The sequence below is a fragment of the Xiphophorus hellerii genome, chromosome 16 (assembly GCF_003331165.1).
Source record: "Xiphophorus hellerii strain 12219 chromosome 16, Xiphophorus_hellerii-4.1, whole genome shotgun sequence".
In the NCBI taxonomy this organism is placed as follows: domain Eukaryota; kingdom Metazoa; phylum Chordata; class Actinopteri; order Cyprinodontiformes; family Poeciliidae; genus Xiphophorus; species Xiphophorus hellerii.
In genome coordinates, this window is record NC_045687.1 from 7,548,479 (window position 1) to 7,567,485 (window position 19,007).

Consider the following 19,007-nt stretch of genomic DNA (forward strand, 5'->3'; position numbering starts at 1 on the left):
TCAACCTGTTGCAGATGCAACCCTACTTTACTCAAGCTATGAGTATGTGTTCATTTGTAGAACACATAAGTACAGTAGTATAATTTATCTGGATGGAACAGCCAGGTGGAAAAAAAAGACTTGAATGCAACAACTAAAACAAGTTACCTCATAAATATTTATTCTACTATTCATTATATCATACTTTAAATGTTGTCTTTTAAACACTAGACCAAAATATCTGACGTTGAGGTTGATAATGATAAATTCCTATCACTGAGAGGACTCTAAATGTAACACCACTACATGCCTTTGCTGTCTTTTGCCACATAGAGGCACTGTTTCATTGCACTTGCTACATTTACCTTCCTTTGCCTGACGTAAATGCAGTATATTAAATTACCCAGCAAATATATAGTAAAACACAGCTTCGTCCATTTGGAAGGATGAATAAGTACCAAGACTGCTTTCAAGTGCGCCTCTGGAAATAGCAACAACAAATCCAGGTCTAAAGGCTGTTCAAGAAATCTTAGCTGTCTCAAATAAATAAACAGTGAGTGCTGTTGTAAATATTTTAATAAGTTGCTTTGACTCGACGCTAGCTTTTAAGATTTCAGTTCATGTGCAGCACACACAATAAGACACTTAAAAGTAGTAGCAGATAGTTGAAGTCAAATTTTAAATAGCATTAATTAACTTATTTACTCAATAAGAATACTTAATCATTAAACTAATCAGGAGATAGGAGATTGACTAACATACAATGACCCTAAATGCACAATTGAAATGCACGATTTTACCACACTGAGGCGCTGTTTTATCATTCTTTCCATAGTCATCTTTATTTACCTGACTAGCAATGGTCTAAGGAATGACTCTGGTAATTTAATCATATAAAAACATAAGTTTTGGGAAACAAACGGCTCCAGTGCAAATATTTTCACCACTAACTAGGGGCAGTTTCCTCCTGTGTTAAAGTTTTCAAGTGCAACTGCTAATGTAATAACTTCATTAAACTGACTTTATATCTTATCTTTGAGCCACCACCACACTGTACTTTTCTTTTTCTAATCATCCACCTATTTTATGCACGTTACTAACGGTTGCCACATTTATCTTCCACCCTGTCCTCTACACCAGATTCTGTTGCTGTCACACAGGAAGTTGCTCTTCTGCTTTTGTGCTTCTGTGGTTTCTGACTTAGTTACAGAGTGTATCGCACTCCCTCTCCTTCCTCTCACACATAGGCCTTTGAGTTTTACTTTGCAGAGAAGTTTTCAACCAGTGCAGAGAGTTGGTGAGACACAGGCTAGGTTTTATTTCTCAGTTCTGTCAGGACCTGACTGGGTTTTTTATCTTGTATCTAGAGATGTTAATCAGAGAGCAAACATGAGGATAATCCAACTTTTTTCTTCACTTCTTGTGTCTACTGGACAAGCAAGATTTTAGTGAGCCAGAGACTTAATGTTCATCACCTTGAAGGCCCAGGACTCTCTTACTTGTCATTTGGAGTGATCGCCTTCCGCTACTCTGCTGTGGAACAGTCTGATTTTTTAGGTGAATTGGTTTGTGTACAGCTTTCCTCCTGGATTACTTGTGGAGATTAGTGATGGGGAATGCGGCCGCAGGGGGCTTGGAGCTAGAGGCGGCCGAGGGCAGAGAGGCCAGGAACTCAGTATCGGCGATGAGCGACCCCACACTGCCTTTGCAGAAGAAGCAATCTTCTTCACCAAAACTCCCAATGCCCCCAGAAGAGGAGCTGGAGGAGCGCTTCAATGTGGTGCTGGTGAGTAGCTGAGGAACACACCCTTGCTGCACATAAAAACAAACTAGATTATAGAGATTTGCACAGACTCAAGGAATTATGTAAGTTTTGGTAGCAGACCAGCTGATCAGGAAACACAGAGCTAGGAAACTACATAAAACAAATCAATTGAGACTTTAAATTAAGTGATGGTAGTCATGTTTACCAATATTTCTATTACTTTTTCCACTACTTATCTCAGCTTTTTCCAATTTTGTAACTACTTATCAGGATGTTTGAAAGTGATCGATAATCTGTGATTTTGCTCAAATGTTCACAAATAATTCAAGGTTCTTCTGAAGTGCCTGTCTACAAGGCGGGTGATTAGTGCCTGCCTGGGTAGCTGGCCTCAAGGGGAAGTTGAGCAACACATTTTACAGGACCGGAAAGCAAGAGTTTCACCATTCTTTCAACAGTCCCACAAGGCTGGGGACAAAAATCCCCCATCTTCAGGAGTAATACATACAGTATTTGTTTAAATCACAAAGCCGCCAGCAGAAATTAAAATTCTTATAATATAAAAAAAAACCAACCTGTTGAGTTGGAAAAGAAGATCTGTGAAACTAAAGATTATTTTCACTTGGTCTAGGTTATGTTGGTGTTAGCAAAGTAAAGCACTAATGAAATCCAAAGAATGGAGATTATAAATTGAGACTTGACTATGACAAGCTGAATTCAGAAACAACGGTATCAGAATGAAGACTATTTATTCCTGCAATTTACAGTGTGAGGATGCCTTCCCATGTAAACATTACGACAGGAAGAAGTGGTTTGCTTTATTCTTTATCGTTCTCTAGATTCACTTAAAAATAGTAACGAGTAAACAACATTCCAAATGAAAAAATGAAAAATAAATGTATTGGTATTAATCTCAAAGTAAAAAGATTTTCTTTGCAACATATTATAAACTAGTTGTGGAAAGAGTTTCTTATTGCACCATAAATTTAGTTAAGATGTTAGATTGAGTCCTCAAAATACTACTACAACATCCAGATCTGCAATGGTGCCACAACATTTGACACATTGAATCAGAAAAAAGAAACCCTAACAATATCCTGACGTGTGAATGCAATTCTATATCAGACATGAAAGGGAAAATATCAAATTGCAAAAAAGCATGACTAAATTACTATAATGACTGGTCTCCCAGGTTTACAGATGACTAAAGTCATGCAGATGGTAAAAGTCATGCAATGCATTTATTTTATAAAGCAGATTTAACAAGAGATGCCTATATTTGATATCAACATTTAAAGTATTCACATTATTTTGCTTCATGTACAGAGGATTTTGAGCCTTGCAGCAAGAAGGTTCTGGTTTCAAATTGATGCCAAAGTCTTCTTGCATGGAGTTTGCATGTTCTCCATAAGCATGTGTGTGTTCTGACTCGGAACCCCGGCATCCACAGTCCAAAAAGCTGTTTGGCTAATAGGTTAGTAAGCTGCTCATAGGAGAGAGTTTCCATTGTAACTGACAAACTGTCCAGCATATGTCCCAACTCTCAAGCAATGATTGCTGGAGATAGGCACTAGCATGCTGGTATGGAGAATAGATTGGTGGATGGACTTAGATCATCTTCACATTTTAACATAGCTGTTTATCTACATTTTACACAGACATATGTCATAGATTAATTGAATATATGGTATTATTTACCCCAGGAGCTGCTGTTCATGTTTTGTGCATCGAAGGTGTCGAAGGTGGAGAAAATGCAGAGTATCCACCATCATGACTGTAATAAGTAGCTTCATGAATGTAATTGTAGTTGTAGAGATTATGAGTATGTGGGTCTCACACATGTTCCTCAGGCTGAATGGGCCGAGAAAACAGTATTTGTCCTCTTACAGATTTCTTCTGCTTTCTTGTCACATTTAAATGTTTCATATCATCAGACAAACGTCAGTATTCCACAAAAATACCTTGTGTAAATAAAGAACAAACTATTTTTAAATGGCTAAGCATTAGGAAGAAATAAAACCTGTCCAAACCAATCTGGTGCTGTGTATGTGCCTCGTGAAACCAAGAACTAACTGTAAGTAACCAAATTTTTTGAAAGCTGAGTTCAGTTTCACTAGTCACACCCAGGCTTGATTGCTGTCTAGCCTGTAGAATCACTTAAATAGAGCATGTCTGATGAAATGAAGTAGTGTAAAAGTTCTTAAACAGAAAGGGAAATGCTCCAAAGCCGTTTCTAAGAGTTTGGTCTCTGGTGAATCACAGTGAGTGAAATTATTTACAAAAGAAGCAAACATTGGAACAGTGGTGAACCTTCATAGAACAAGCTGGCCTTCTAAAATTACTCTGAGTGAATTAACAATTCATGCATGAGATTATAAAAGTCCAGAACAGCATCTAAAGTACTGCAGGCTTTAGTTAAGGCAAATGTTCATGATTCAACAGTAAGAAAGAAACTGGGCAAAAAAAGGCTTTATAGAAGAGTTTCAAGACAAAATTAAAATAACATCTCACATTTACCAAAAACAGAATCTCAATGATCTCGGATTCTTTTTGGGAAATAATCTGAGGACTTTAGAGACAAAAGAAAAACGTTCTGGAGAGTGGACCTCTTGCTACATTCTTGTTACACCTGGTGTAAAACTAACAGAGCCTTTTTCAAAAAGAACAAAACAACAACAATATGCTGACAGGGAAACACGTTGATTGCAGTGTGATGATCTCTAGTCATCACACTAGTGATGACTAGTGTGATGACTAGTCATCACTTTCTGATGTATATTTGATCAGAAAGGATCAAATATACATTTCTTTGCTTTCAAAATGCAGAGAATCCTGAAGGAGAATGTCCAGCCAGGACAATAATCCAAAACACACCCTGAAATCCACCTTTGAATGGCTAAAAAAAAACCTTGTAGAGTGGCCTAGTCAAATTCTGGACTTAAATCTGCTTCAGATGCAGTGGCTGTTGATAACCCACCTGACTTAAAACAGTTCTGGTATAGATAATTTTTGCTTTACTTAATAAATGAGATGTGCTCTTCAAAACTGTATTTTGATAAATATAAACTAATCTGTGTGATATACTTTGTTATCACATAGTGAACCAACATGACCTGTGCTGCTTCCTGCCTGTTGCACCCTCCCAGCGCTCATATGAATGCATGACCTCACTTCCTCTTTTAACAGAACACTTCCATTGTAAGCTTAAGATTTAATCTTTAAACAAGAAAGACATTTTGCACCAAGTGGACATTTTCTTTCTTCATTAACACCAGTTTTTCCAAACATTGACAACGTAAGTCAATGTGCGTGATGTACATTGTCATCTGCCCTTTTTTCTTACCACAAAACCCACGAAGGGGCTCCACCCTTGCCCCGCCAAGGATGAAGAACAGTTCTTTGTTCGCCAAGGCAACGGGCCATTTCCTTTTTGAACCTCTTCTTTTTTTAAAAAATGTGAAAAAAAAACCCTAGTTGCTGTTTGGGTGTGTATGGGGTAACTCAAAACCACACCCAGTGCTGAGTTAACTTATTTGTCTTGACAGTTAAAGTGTGCTTTTGGGGGTTTAGGTTAGATCAAAGTGCATAATCTGACTTGAAGTATTTTAAATTAAGTTAGTAAGAAACACAAGATTTGTACAGGTATATATTATTTTAATTACAAGATCCTTACTTTGATGCTGAATTATTCAAATTTATTTTTGTTTATTTTATTTTATTTCTTCATCTTTTAAAGAGAATGACCAGTTTTTATATGAGAATTCAGTCATTATGTGAATTCTATTGTGCCCTTTCTTAACACTAAGAACTAAACTTGTGATCTTACTAAAACAGCCTACACTAAAAACCTATGAAGGTGGGGGTTTTCAGTCGTAATCCCTGTCACAGTCACTTTCTATGGTTCTGAACCGTAATAATCCAAAGGATTATGGAGAACTGAAGTAGAAAAACAAGATTTATAAGTTTAGTTAATTTTTTATTTCCTCCAGGCAGTCAAACTGTATGGATATGGATTTTTTTTATTTCTAACTCCATATGTCTGCTGATGCACTGCATATCAAAACATAAATTAAAAGTCTATAACACACAGCAGTGTATTATCTTAGGGCTAATTTTGACTTGGGAAAAACCAAGACAAAAATACAGTCAGATGTTATTGGAAACAAGGGCAAAAGCCAGTCTGGCTTGTATCAATATCACCAGCTACACTTATGTGCTCTTCTGGGATGCAGAAAGCTGTCCTGAAATATTGCAACATAAACCAAACTAAGGCCAACTTTTCCACGGTCATTTGTCCATCTAATTACAGGACAATGCAACACCGAAGTCTCACCAGACTTTTCAAAATATGGAAAGAAAAGAGAAAGAGGGCAAAGGGAGTAAATTTTTAATGTTGTTGATCTGACCTCAAGCTGATTCGCTGTAACATTGCCAATAAGCAATAAGGAAGATGTAGCAAAACAAAAAGTCATGAGAGGTGCACAAACAGAAAAAGGCAACCTAACAGTGATAACCCAAAAACATTTGTGAAAATATTTGTACTTATTTCAAGATGTGTAATATGGAGAAATTAAAAGTTTTATTCCTGGATCTCCTATAATTAAAGTATATTTTAAGCATTGTAATAAAGCAGCATTATAAAGATCTAAAACCTTCATTTTTTTACTGTTTTGTTTTATCAAGCTACAGTGGTAGTCAGTGAAAAAGACTTCTGAGGTGAATATCTGTTTATCACAAATATATTTTGGGAGATGAAGTAGCTCTTGACAACCACTCATAACTCATGCAAACAGTGAGTCATCTTTCCTCTGAACAGGTACATCCTCTTACTTCTTACTGTCATTTGATATACATCTGTTTAGACTGACATACAATTGAAGAAGCAGAAAGGAAGGAAATAATGTATAAAGGATATTGTTGTGCCATGACAAAATATGGTCCTCCCTTAAGGATTGATTCTGTTTTTGCTTATTTGTCACCCTTTAATGTTTTAGATCAGCAAACAAATTTTAATATCAGGCAAACTGAATAAATACAGAATGTAGTTTCTCAATTTCATTTCAATTACTGAAATAAAAAAGCTATCCAAGACAACTTGTTGTTATGTTAAATATGATTGATCCCCTTTTAAACACACAAATTAACTCCAATTAAAAAAAAATATTTCTGCTTCTTCAACAACACCCTGCCAGATCCAGAGATCACTTGATTTCTGGATCAAGTGATCCAGAAATCACTTGAATAAAACATGTCTGGCATGAGGTAACTCATGATGTTACTTCATCGCAACACACAATGTCCCCAATCTAAGAAAATTCAAGAGCAAATGAGAAACTAAGTCATTGAAAAGGGTTACAAAGCCTTTTGTAGTCCTCTGGGATTTCAGTGAACTACAGTGAGACCCACTGTCCACAGATAGAGAAAATAAAAAATGTGTGAGGCTTCAGGAGTGGCCAGTCTGTCAAAATTACTTCTGCATTGACGACTCATTCAGAGTATCACAAAAGAACCCAGAACAAACATTGAAAGGAAAATTTAAGTATCTGGAGTGGTCTAGTCAAACTTTAGGATTATATAACCACTCGATATTCTGTGGCAAGACTCCAAACAGGCCATTCAAACATTACATTTTGGTTGAATTCAAACCATCCTACAAAGAAAAGTGGGCCAAAATCCCTCCACAGAAATGTAAAGGCTCACTGCCAGTTATTTAAAATATCTGATAGCAGTTGTTTCCTGCCAGGGTAGCAAAATTAGTTATTAGGTTTATTGGGAAATTACTTTTTCACATTTAGTCAGATTAGTTTAGATAGCTGTTCCCTCCTTAATTAACTGAATTTTTACTCAGGCATTCTTTGTCTGATTTTAAAATTTCCTGATGATGTGAAACTATTATTTGTAACAAAAGAGAAAAAGCAAAAGAGATCGGAAAGGGATCAAATATACATTTCTCTATCAAATTTTAAAAAAATAATTTCTCTTTCTCTTTCCTTCAGAGCTACATGAATTTGCCTCCTGACAAACTTAAGCTGTTGAGTCAATACGACAATGACAAGAAATGGGAATTAGTCTGCGATCAGGTGAGCGTTTTTGCTGGTGTTTCATCATTTCAAACCACAAAAGACGTCATGACATTGAACAGGATTGTTGCATCAGTGCCTTCACCAGGACAGAGTTGACTGAAAGTACATAAACATTTAGTGAAAAAAAATATTGATGTGGTGTGTGCAGTGTCAAAACCCTGCAGCTCAGTTTCAGTTGCGGCAACTGATGGAGGTGTCACTATGGTAACCAAGGGTGGTTAGTGTCTTTTTTTGTGTTTAGTAGTGCATGTAGGAATAGTTTCAAATGGTGCACAAACATGATGACTGATTGTGTGTGTGCTCGTCACCGGTTTTCTAATAAAATGTGAAGCGCCATATGCATATGTTAAATCTGCTGTCTGTTTCCCATCAGGAGCGCTTCCAAGTGAAGAGCCCCCCCTCCACTTACTTGTCCAAGATAAAGAGCTTCTACCAAGATCAAGGAGGGGTGTCCCGCAGGGTCAGTGGGATGCATGACCCCCTGAATAATAGAATTAATATCAAATTTAATCTTCAAAAATGTGTAGAGACACCACAAAATGATATATTTTTTTCCTTCCTTAGTCGAAGAAAAAAATTCAAGATGCCACCCAGGTCCTTAAAGCCTTGGAGATATCCCTTCGTACTAATCACATCGGGTCAGTATGTGTGATTTTTATTTCATCATTTGAAATGAAAATACAGATACAGACCAATGCAGATTTAGAATCCCATCTTTAATTTTCAATTCCTCTGCATTTGTAAGGCTTATTCAGCTTTTATTGACTTTCTTGGGGATGTATGGTGCATGAATGTTATACAAAGGCACAATAGTGAAGACGTTAACAAAACTGGATTTGCATTCAATACAACAATGCTATCAATCAAGAGACAAATCGGGTAAAATATTTAAGTAAAGTGGAGTAAAGAAGATTCAGTCAGCCTAATCTGCCTCTAGTGCCTTTGAGTTCAAAGTAACTCAAAGGCAAACAACTGGGGTGTTTGGATGACTAATCAATTCCCACAATTTTTGCGCTCCATAGCATATCAGTGGCTCCTTTTGGATTATTTTGTGTTTTTAAAGTGATAGTCTTATCTCTGCTTCTTAAATTGTCAAGTGGCACAATGTAATTTTATGAATGGTGCTATGAAAAATAAACTTGCCTTGGATGAGTAACAGTCTAAATCTAAAATAGATCATATTAAGGAATGAACAAGGAAAACAAGTGTTGTCATTCATGATTCATAATCTGTACTTGAATGACCCATCACACATCCTCATCCATGAATAACGCAGGAGCATAAATAGTTCAGCAATCTGGACGCCAGGCAAAGAACCCTAATGTTTAGATACCAAAACTGAATGTAACACAAAACATAGCTCTGTAATGAGGTGAGCAAAATAATTTATTTACAGGGGCTACTTTTTTAAAAATTCCTGTAGCTACTAGCTTAAATTCTAATGCTAGTTTTTATGCAAACAAAACAATTAAGTTAACATATTAATTTTTACTTCTGACCTCTATGTCAGTGCCTAAACTCAATGCATTTTGTTTGTCGTTAAAGAATCCTGGATTCTGTGCTGCAACTGATTGAAAACTTAACAAACCCTTGCTATGCTACATTAAGCCTGTTTATATACTTTATTTGGCAATGTAATTTATATTTTTTTTTCTTCAGATGGGCTCAGGAATTTCTTAATGAGCAGAACAAAGGATTGGATGTCCTGGTGGAATACCTGTCCCATGCTCAAAGTGATACTTCGTGAGTACTTACAGAATATTTGCTACGTCCTGTGACGGTGGCAACATTTGTCACTAAGAGTGAATTTTGACATTTTGCAGATTTGATTTGGAGACCGTGGAAAATGGTGGCACTCTGTCAGACAGACAAAAACCAGCAGAGCGGTCAATGGAAGATTTGACCAAGAGCTCTAGCGGGGGTCACTCGCATGGGATGAGCAGAGCTGCACGGGCCCTAACTGTAAGGTAAGAAGCTGCACCCATAAAAGATCAGTGGTAGGACTGTGGTTAGAAAGAGGCCGGGTCGCCTACATAGTTCTCACCACCATAAGATGCTCATAAAAAGGAACTTGCAGCAAATTTAGTCGAACAGATAAAACCAAATTTAATCTGCAAAGCAGAAGCCATGTGCTCTGGGGTCACAATGTTGAGACACTCAACCATTTTCTCAGAAAATGATTGGGCAGAATTGTATCTTTCCGAAAATGTCTGCTTCACATTTTATTCTAATGTAAGTCCAACTGATGCAAGATGTCTGACACGAAAAAAATATTATCTGAGGTCAAAGTAATATGACTGACAACTTCAGCAGCTACAGGACTCCGTTCATAGCTATTTTTCAGATGTAAAGGCAAACCATTTGAAGCTGTGAGCCTTGTCTCACAGCTTTTATTTATTTAACACTTAAACTTGGTCTTCCTTTTCAGAATAAGCTCTACTCTGGCAAACAGGATGCATAAGAAGTCACATTTATCCCAGCGGAGAGATGATATACATGTGTGCATTATGTGCTTAAGAGCCATCATGAACTACCAGGTAGAGTAATATCAAATAGTCTGAACATGCAGACATGAATTGTCATCAAAATGTGTTGCAAACAGAAAACTAAGTTTTATATCTTTGAATCTGCAAAAATCTTAAGCTTCCTCTGACAAAGATGAAAGATTACCATTTTGTAAAGTTAAAGATTGTTTTAAAACTTTCTTCTGTTTTCAGTCTGGTTTTAACCTTGTAATGACTCACCCACGCTGTGTGAATGAGATCACGCTCAGCCTCAACAGCAAAAATCCCAGGTGAGTTTCTTTGTGTTTGAGTAAAAATGTGCCTTGTTGCCCCGTCTGCATGGATATCTGACATGTCTTAATCTGCCGTGACAGGACCAAAGCTCTCGTCTTGGAGTTGCTGGCTGCCGTTTGTCTTGTCAGAGGAGGGCATGACATCATTCTCTCCGCTTTTGACAACTTTAAGGAGGTGAAATTTGTGGGGGGATTTTCTAAACATAACCAATACCATGTGATTCTTGCTCTTTAGTAATCCTGTTTTTGCATGCTGTTGTCACTGACAAGATGACACATCTGACAGTGACACAGTCCACTTCCCATGTTGTCGCATTTCTAACTTTGTGAACTTGTCATTCGTGTGTTCATAAGTCCAAACTCTGATGCAGTGCAGGGTTTTGGCATATTTTTAGAGTGTTCAGATAAGAAATTCAATACATTTAGATGATCAAAAATTCTGAAAAGATACACTTATGCCCCCAGGTGGGCAACAGTATAACTGCATATCTAAATATTTATTGTCTCCAGGTGAGCAAAGAGAGGAACCGCTTTGAGAAGCTGATGGAATATTTCATCAATGACGACAACAACATTGACTTCATGGTAGGACCATGGATTTACCACCTCTACTGTATGATGCTATCTAATTTTAGGCTATGAAACTTTTAGATAGTATTTCTTAATATTTGATATGTCAAAAAATTAGAACAACAAGTAACATACTTTTCTCTTTGAGACTAATATAGATTTTTTTAACTGAACCAAGTAAAACTAACTTTGGTTTAACTTTCACATTTGTCTGCAGGTGGCCTGCATGCAGTTCATAAACATTGTGGTCCATTCAGTGGAGAACATGAACTTCCGAGTTCATCTACAGTACGAGTTCACACACCTTGGATTAGACAAATATCTGGAGGTCAGTGTTTGGAAAAACTCAGGTTAGACCTTCATATGCATCAGTAGTGCAGAAAAAAGGATCATTTCTAATAATATGTACATTGACAGTGTTTTATGGGTTTAAAGATGAAGGAGGAGTTGCCAGAAGAGCTATAAAATGAACCTGAGGCTATTTATTTGTCTTTAATCCTAACATGTAACTTTCTTGACCATAACTACAAGATTGTTTTAAGTAAAGTAATTTCCCCTTTACTTTTCAACTGATCTGTAAATTGTAATGCCGTGATGTCAAATGTTTCTCAGATCGACAAACATGACAGTGATTGTAAGCATTAAACATACAATAAACATATTAAACATACGATAAACATATTAAACATACAATAAACATATTAAAAATATAATAATATTCATATGTATAAATAAAACATATATTATTGTGTGGTATATGACCTCTTTTAATTTGTAATCTTCATGCATTTCTGTGAAACAGAGTCTGAAACAGACTGAAAGTGAGAAGCTGCAAGTCCAAATCCAGGCCTACTTGGACAACGTGTTGGATGTTGGCGCTCTGCTGGAGGATGCCGAGAACAGGGGAGGAGTACTGGAGCATGTGGATGAACTGCAGAATCACAACATTCATGTAAAATATTACATCTTACATAATTCTTAGCTCAGTAATGGAGACCCTTGTGTTGCATAGGTTGTGGTTTAAATCGGGGCTTAATAACAGGGTTATTTTTGTTTTGTGTTGCAGCTGAACTCCCGGCTTGAGGAGCTGGAGACTCAGACCACAGACAGGATATCTGAACTGGAGACTCAGTTTATGCAGGCCACCAAGGAAGCTGAGCTGCTCAAAGTAAGAACTAACAATGTACACTACCAGAGAGGCAAAGAGTGCAATCGTGACCTTGATTAGCATTGATAACCCTAATATTAAATTTGAAAAATCGTCTGATTAAGCTTTGAGAACACATGAATGCTATATTTTTACTATGAAGTTGTGCATTTCCTATTATTCTGCCACTGTAGCAACATAATCTTGTCATATTAATGTAAGTCTAGATAGCATTTTTATCGAAACAGAAATATATAAAGAAATAATGTAAAATGCCACATGTTTTTGAACACACATTTTTGTTTGGATGCAATTAATTTAAAATCATTCTGACATCCTGAACGTAAGTCTCAGCAAATATGGAGCAGTTTAGATGTGCATTTATACCCAATTTAATACATAGTACAAATCAAAGTGGGAAATTGACAAAACAACAGAAAGAGCAAGTTCCTGTCAATATCAAGTGACAAATAATTATGGTTTTCACTATTAGATGCTGTCTTGCAAGTGTGAATTTACTCAAGGAATATTTACAATTGGGAATCTCCCTTGACAAAAATTAATTGATGTTAAAAAAAAATATATTAGATATTAGGCATTGAAGGTATAAATTAATTTGCTAAATCATTTTAATGAGATTAAAGTAGTAAAAATGACATTTAGTTGAAAGCATTAATAAAGTGGGACTTAAAATCTCAAATGTTGGCCTAATAACCATGGAAAACTATTTGAAGACAGCTGAGTTAAGACGATCTGTGTCTGCCTCCTTCAGGAAAGCCTCCGTGAGTCGTGTTCCCAGGTCAGCTCTTTGCAGCAGAGAGAGCGAGAGCGGGAGCTGGACAGGGAGCGAGAGCGGGACCGGGAGCGTCGGGGCTCCTCTGTCGGTCAGTCACACTCTGAGCTGGAGCAGAAGATCCAGGAGCTGCAGCACAAGGGGGTGATCAAACTCGGACGCACTCCGTCAGGAGGCCTCGACATCCAGGTTGTGCCTGTGAAAGTTGTTGAGTATGTCCAAAGCCCATCCTCATCCACCGAACCAAGCATGCAAACCTCAGCACCCACCACAGCTGGTGGTCCAGGGGAGACTGCGACTCCTCCGCCCCCACCTCCTCCTCCATCAGATGGTAGTTCTGTTGCTCCACCTCCTCCTCCTCCTCCTCCTCCGCCCCCTCCCCCGCCCGGAGCAGGTCCACCTCCACCTCCTCCACCTCCAACTTTTGGTGGAGCCCCACCACCTCCTCCTCCCCCACCTGGTGCTGGTCCCCCTCCTCCTCCTCCCCCACCTGGTGCTGGACCCCCACCTCCTCCTCCTCCACCTGGTGGTGGACCCCCACCTCCTCCTGGAGCTCCAAATGCCCAATCTGGTGAGGACATCGAGACAAATGGGAAAAATCTCACAAAAGCTCATGACCTGATTTGTGTTTGACCACTTCCTGTTTATGTTTGGTCAGGGTTCAAGACTAAGAAGCCAATTCAGACCAAGTACAGGATGCCTTTGTTGAACTGGCAGGCTTTAAAACCAAACCAAGTAACTGGCACAGTGTTTAATGAGCTAGATGATGAACAGATTCTAGGGGTGAGATTACGCAACTTGCAATATTTGCACTTTAAATTGGTTCTGGAATAAAATAATTCATTTTCTCCGCCTAACATTCTGTCCCTAAGGAGCTGAACATGGAAACATTTGAGGAACAGTTCAAGACAAGGGCACAGGGGAATTCTGCAGATCTATCCAAGGTTAAGAAAAAGGTGGCACAAAAGGCTCCTACCAAGACATCACTTATTGATGCAAACAAGGCCAAAAATCTAGCCATCACTCTCCGCAAGGGGGGAATGGACCCATCGGCTATCTGCACAGCTATAGAGACGTATGTCCTTCTATTGATTACTGTTTATCATTCCCAGAATAAGTCTCTTCTTGTCCCTTTCACTGCTCTTTTTGATGCTAGTTCATCTATCGTACAGGTACGACCAGCAGTCTCTGTCCATAGACTTCCTGGAATTACTCGAACACTTCATCCCATCAGACTTTGAGATGAAACTTCTTGTAAACTATGAGAAAGAAGGCCGTCCACTGGAGGAGCTGACTAAGGAAGACCAATTCATTCTTCATTTCGGGAAGATTGCCCGTCTAAACCAGCGAATAAACACGCTTACCTTCATGGGCAACTTCCCAGAGAGTGTCAAACGCCTGCAGCCGGTCAGTTTGTGGTTTAAGCGCTAAAACTTCAGCTGAAATAGGCTCAAACCAAATGGACTTATTGTGTTTTCACTTCATCCACAGCAACTGAACTCCATCATTGCTGCGTCCATGTCCATCAAGTCTTCAGCTAAACTGAAAAAGATCTTAGAAGTAAGTCAAACTGGATACACTGACTTCGAAGTGTGAGATTTTGCTATTCAACTCATGGATTCTCTTTCAGATTGTTCTCGCCTTTGGTAACTACATGAACAGCAGTAAGAGAGGTACGGCCTACGGTTTCAGGCTGCAGAGTCTTGACCTTGTAAGTAGCTTTGCTTTGTAGATTTACTCGTGTGTTTGCACTAAACATTAAACCAGTTCTGTCACCTTTCAGCTGTTGGAGACTAAGTCCACCGACCGCTCCCAGACGCTACTTCAGTTCATCACTAGTATCGTCCTTGAAAAATACCCAGACCTAGTCAACTTCCACACCGATATTCACTTTATAGACAAAGCAGCTCTTGGTACATAGATACACCTCAATTAGCCAACATCTTTTAGTGTCTGAATGTGTTTTTAAAAAATATCGTTTTTCTTTGCTAGTATCCCTGGACAGTATTCTCCAGGATATCCGGTCATTGGAGCGAGGAATGGAGATGACCAAGAAGGAGTTCCTGGTGCAGGATGACAGCCCGGTGTTAAAGGAATTCATCAAAACAAACAGTGAGCACCTGGAGTCTTTGATCAAAGACAGCAAGACGGCACAGGTTGGAATTTTGTCATTATCAACCCACAAAACAGCTTGCATTATGTTTATTATATTTACAAACATTTTTGCTTATCCCTCCAGGAGGCTTATGCCTCTGTCGTGGAGTATTTTGGAGAGAACCCCAAAACCACGCAGCCTTCCATGTTTTTCCCGCTGTTTGGGCGCTTCATAAAGGCTTATAAGGTGAGGTCTTTGTTGCATCCATTTCTACAACAGCTCACTTCATGATAATAACCTTATCCATATTTTTAATGCAGACGGCACAGCAAGAAATTGAGCTGAAAAAGAAAATGGAAAAGGAGAGTTCTGAGGAAAAAGTAGCACCATCTCCAAACAAGCCTGCAGCACAAAAGGTAAGAAGATCCCTTCTTAGAAATGTTGTTGACTAGAAGATTTCAGTTTTTCTCCGATTCGCTGATTTACAGCATAGATTGTCTTAAACTAAACATTTCCAGACAGAGACAGCATTACAACAGCAGGGGGCTGCCAAGAGCACTACAGTTATCACAGATGTTTGGCACATCAGTATCATTCATACACAAGAAACATTCTGTATGGAACGTATAATCCTCTGCTTAATCTGAATTTATTTCAGCACCGAGTCAGTTCACTTCATCCCCAGTGTGTACCCACATTTCTTAACAATTTGCTACCATTTATTTTTTAATGTTTTCAATTGTAGCCAGAAACAAAAATGTGATACTAGTGTTAGTTAGTTTGTTACTGTACTTAAGCGTTTGTAACATGTAACAATCGTAATAATAACAAATTTTACAATCTCTATCAGATCTTTAATTTAATTGATTATTCTATGAAGACTTTATATTATTTTTCAACCCACAGAAGACAACATGAAATTATAAAAACATCAAAAGTATAAAATGATGAATTAAAATGATTGGCTATAGTTAGTAAAGGTTTTGAGGTTACAACAGATTTTCTCTAAAACAATACCCATTCAGTAAGCTCAAGGAAAGTAACTCCTGCACTGTGTATGATTGTATTATTTTGTTTGCTAATATGTATTTCTTTCCTATTGTGAAGTATTCTTGTAGCATTAATTGCACAATGCATCCACATAAAGTCTGAAATCTCTGAAGTAAATTTGTCAGCAATTCAAGGAAATCTTACATTTAGATTTATTGGACACCGAAATTGTTCAAGCTCCAGTTTATGTCATTTATGTGATTATGACCTAATATGAAAGAAACTCTAATATTCAATTTCTTGGGAAATTAGAATATCATATAATACCAATAAAAACAGGTTTTAAATAGAGAGGTTTCATGCTGTGAACATGCCTACACAATCATGGGCAAGACTGCTGACTTGACAGTTTTACAGCAGACAGACCGTGACATCCTGTATAGTTGCCTATAGTTTCCTACTCTATAAGTAGAGTAGGCAACTAAATGTCATTGCTAGAGAAGCTTGCTGTTCACAAAGTGATGCATTTAAGTATGATAGTGAAAGGTTCAGTGGAAGGAAAAGGTGTGGTAGCAAAAGCTGCTGTTGAAACAGCCACCAGAAGACTGTGCTGCAAAGGTGGAGGATTGTCAAGCATGGGCTGTGCCTTGAGTCACAGATTAAGAGCCACTGACAAGATGAAGGCCATATTAATACAAAGTGAACTGTTTTTAACAACTCAGCAACATAACAGGCTGACAAATCTATGCAACAAATGATTAAAGCAGTAATTTATGCAAATGAGACCCAATCAAGAGTTTTTTCTAGATTATAATTGTCTGAGAAACTGAGTTTTTATTAACTGTATTCTGTAAATATGAGAATGAACACAAATGTTTCAAATATATTACTCTGAATGAGTGATATTGTAATTTTGTGTAACAAAACAAACAAACCCCCAAACACTTTCAAGTATAATTTAAATATATGTCTTCTTTCAAGGGCCCCATGATGCCGAAGATGGATCTGATAGCAGAGTTAAAGAAGAGGCAGGTGAAATCTCCGGTACGAGAGGGAAAAGATGGTGCTCTGGAGGATATTATTACAGGTACAGTAACAAAAAACACTGTAGAGTTTTACGCCAAAGTGTAGATAAAGTTCTACCTTCACAACTTGCTTGTCGCTTTTCATCAGATCTGAGGACAGCACCTTACAGACGCTCAGACGGTCGTCGCCCAGCTCAGCGCCAAGAAACTTGAGTCAATTTGGCTTATTTTAAGTGATTTTGATGAATGTGCATGATATACACTCAAATACACAAGCAACTATATCAAGCTTTTAGAATATGATGTATGTACAATATAACATGAACAACGACAGTCATTTGGCATTGTGTATTAACTATATTTTTAGTATGACTTAGCTATGTAAATACAGAAAATGCAACATTTTTACCAATAACTTCACCAACGTTGATTCATCAAGACAATCTTGACCTTTTCTACGCTCCATCAGTGTACTTGTATGCTCTAAAATTGTAAGACTGTTTAAAAAAAATCATGACTTATTTTTAAAGTAAACATTTTTGTAACCACTGTATTTTGGATTTGTTTTCTTTATGACCTGAGAAGTGACTCGTGTGTCTTAAAGCAGAAGGAATAAAGCAAGATCAGACTGTACAAGAGGGCTGCACTTTATTGGACACACAATCACAGCAAATTATGTACAAAAGAAGGCAGGTTCAGGTGCCTGCCGTCTTCTCACAGAAAAAAAAAACAAACACACATTTCTCACAAAATATCATGGCATCCACACTGATAAAATTATCTCCAGTATCAGTAGGCATTTAAATTTTATATATCTCATATAATTGATCTATTTTCTGTAGTTATTTTTGTTCTTATGTCACACTACTCTACAAATGGGAGAACCGTAGCTGATTTCTCATGTTGAAGTGCGTTCAAGCCTTCTGATCCCTGGACGTTCAACACTCCCAGTCACTATCGTCATCACGTAACTTCACAGTAAGACTGAACATGCCCGTGTCACACATACTAAAATAATGTATCGTTTCTGTTGGTAAACCTCAAACATATATACCCACTTCTCTGACTGTTTCTTATAACTTTGAAAAAACATGTACTGTACGTAACTCTTTTTTTTTTCTAAACTGCACCGTGCGTTTGCTTGAGACTATACATGCATTGTTTTTGTATATACCTTTGTATCCATCATCATAGTTTATAATAAAACATTATCTTTTGGACATAATTCGGTGAACTCTCTATGACTCAACCTATTTACAAGTCAATTTTATTTATTTTTTTATTTATTTTTGATGCCAAGATTTTTGAACATCCACACATTCAAGTAAAAATCTCAGATACATACTACAGAATGTAGATTACCGTAAGTATCAGAAAAGAAATACAAATGCAAAATCAAAGACTTCATAGCTCTCCACATGATTCCTTAATAAATCTGTCTTTCACCATTTTAAAAGTTTAGCTTAAACGCTACTTAAAGCCACAAACTGGAGCAGTATAAGCAACATAATGTACATTTATAGTCTCTGAACCTTTTAATCCTCATTCCTGCCATCTCAGTTAACATGCAAACAAAGAAAAAAAAAGAGAAATTAAAAGAATTAAAGCCAAGTAACTTGCTTTAGTCAAAGCAGCAAGACCTCTTTTGAAGCCTTTGGACTTGAGTCACAGTACGTACTAAATTTTCTGTGTTTCTGACCATCTCCAGTGTCACTAATACCATTGAGAACACAAATACAGAATGGCAAAATAAAATGAGGAAAAAG

The 19,007-nt window shown here is 37.5% G+C and overlaps 1 protein-coding gene across 1 annotated transcript; it reads left to right on the forward strand.

The window, feature by feature from the left end:
- The first annotated feature begins 1,179 nt into the window (after positions 1–1,179).
- On the forward strand, positions 1,180–18,003 carry fmnl1a (formin-like 1a). Its single transcript, XM_032586669.1, has 25 exons — positions 1,180–1,765; positions 7,738–7,821; positions 8,198–8,284; positions 8,389–8,462; positions 9,484–9,567; positions 9,648–9,791; positions 10,253–10,361; positions 10,542–10,618; positions 10,703–10,796; positions 11,132–11,206; positions 11,409–11,519; positions 11,994–12,143; positions 12,258–12,359; positions 13,111–13,702; positions 13,790–13,914; positions 14,004–14,206; positions 14,304–14,538; positions 14,623–14,691; positions 14,762–14,842; positions 14,915–15,044; positions 15,124–15,287; positions 15,371–15,472; positions 15,547–15,642; positions 17,198–17,303; positions 17,390–18,003. The coding sequence occupies exons 1-25, from the start codon at positions 1,589–1,591 to the stop codon at positions 17,452–17,454; spliced, it is 3,336 nt and encodes a 1,111-aa protein (XP_032442560.1). The 5' UTR covers positions 1,180–1,588; the 3' UTR covers positions 17,455–18,003.
- Positions 18,004–19,007: the final 1,004 nt, after the last annotated feature.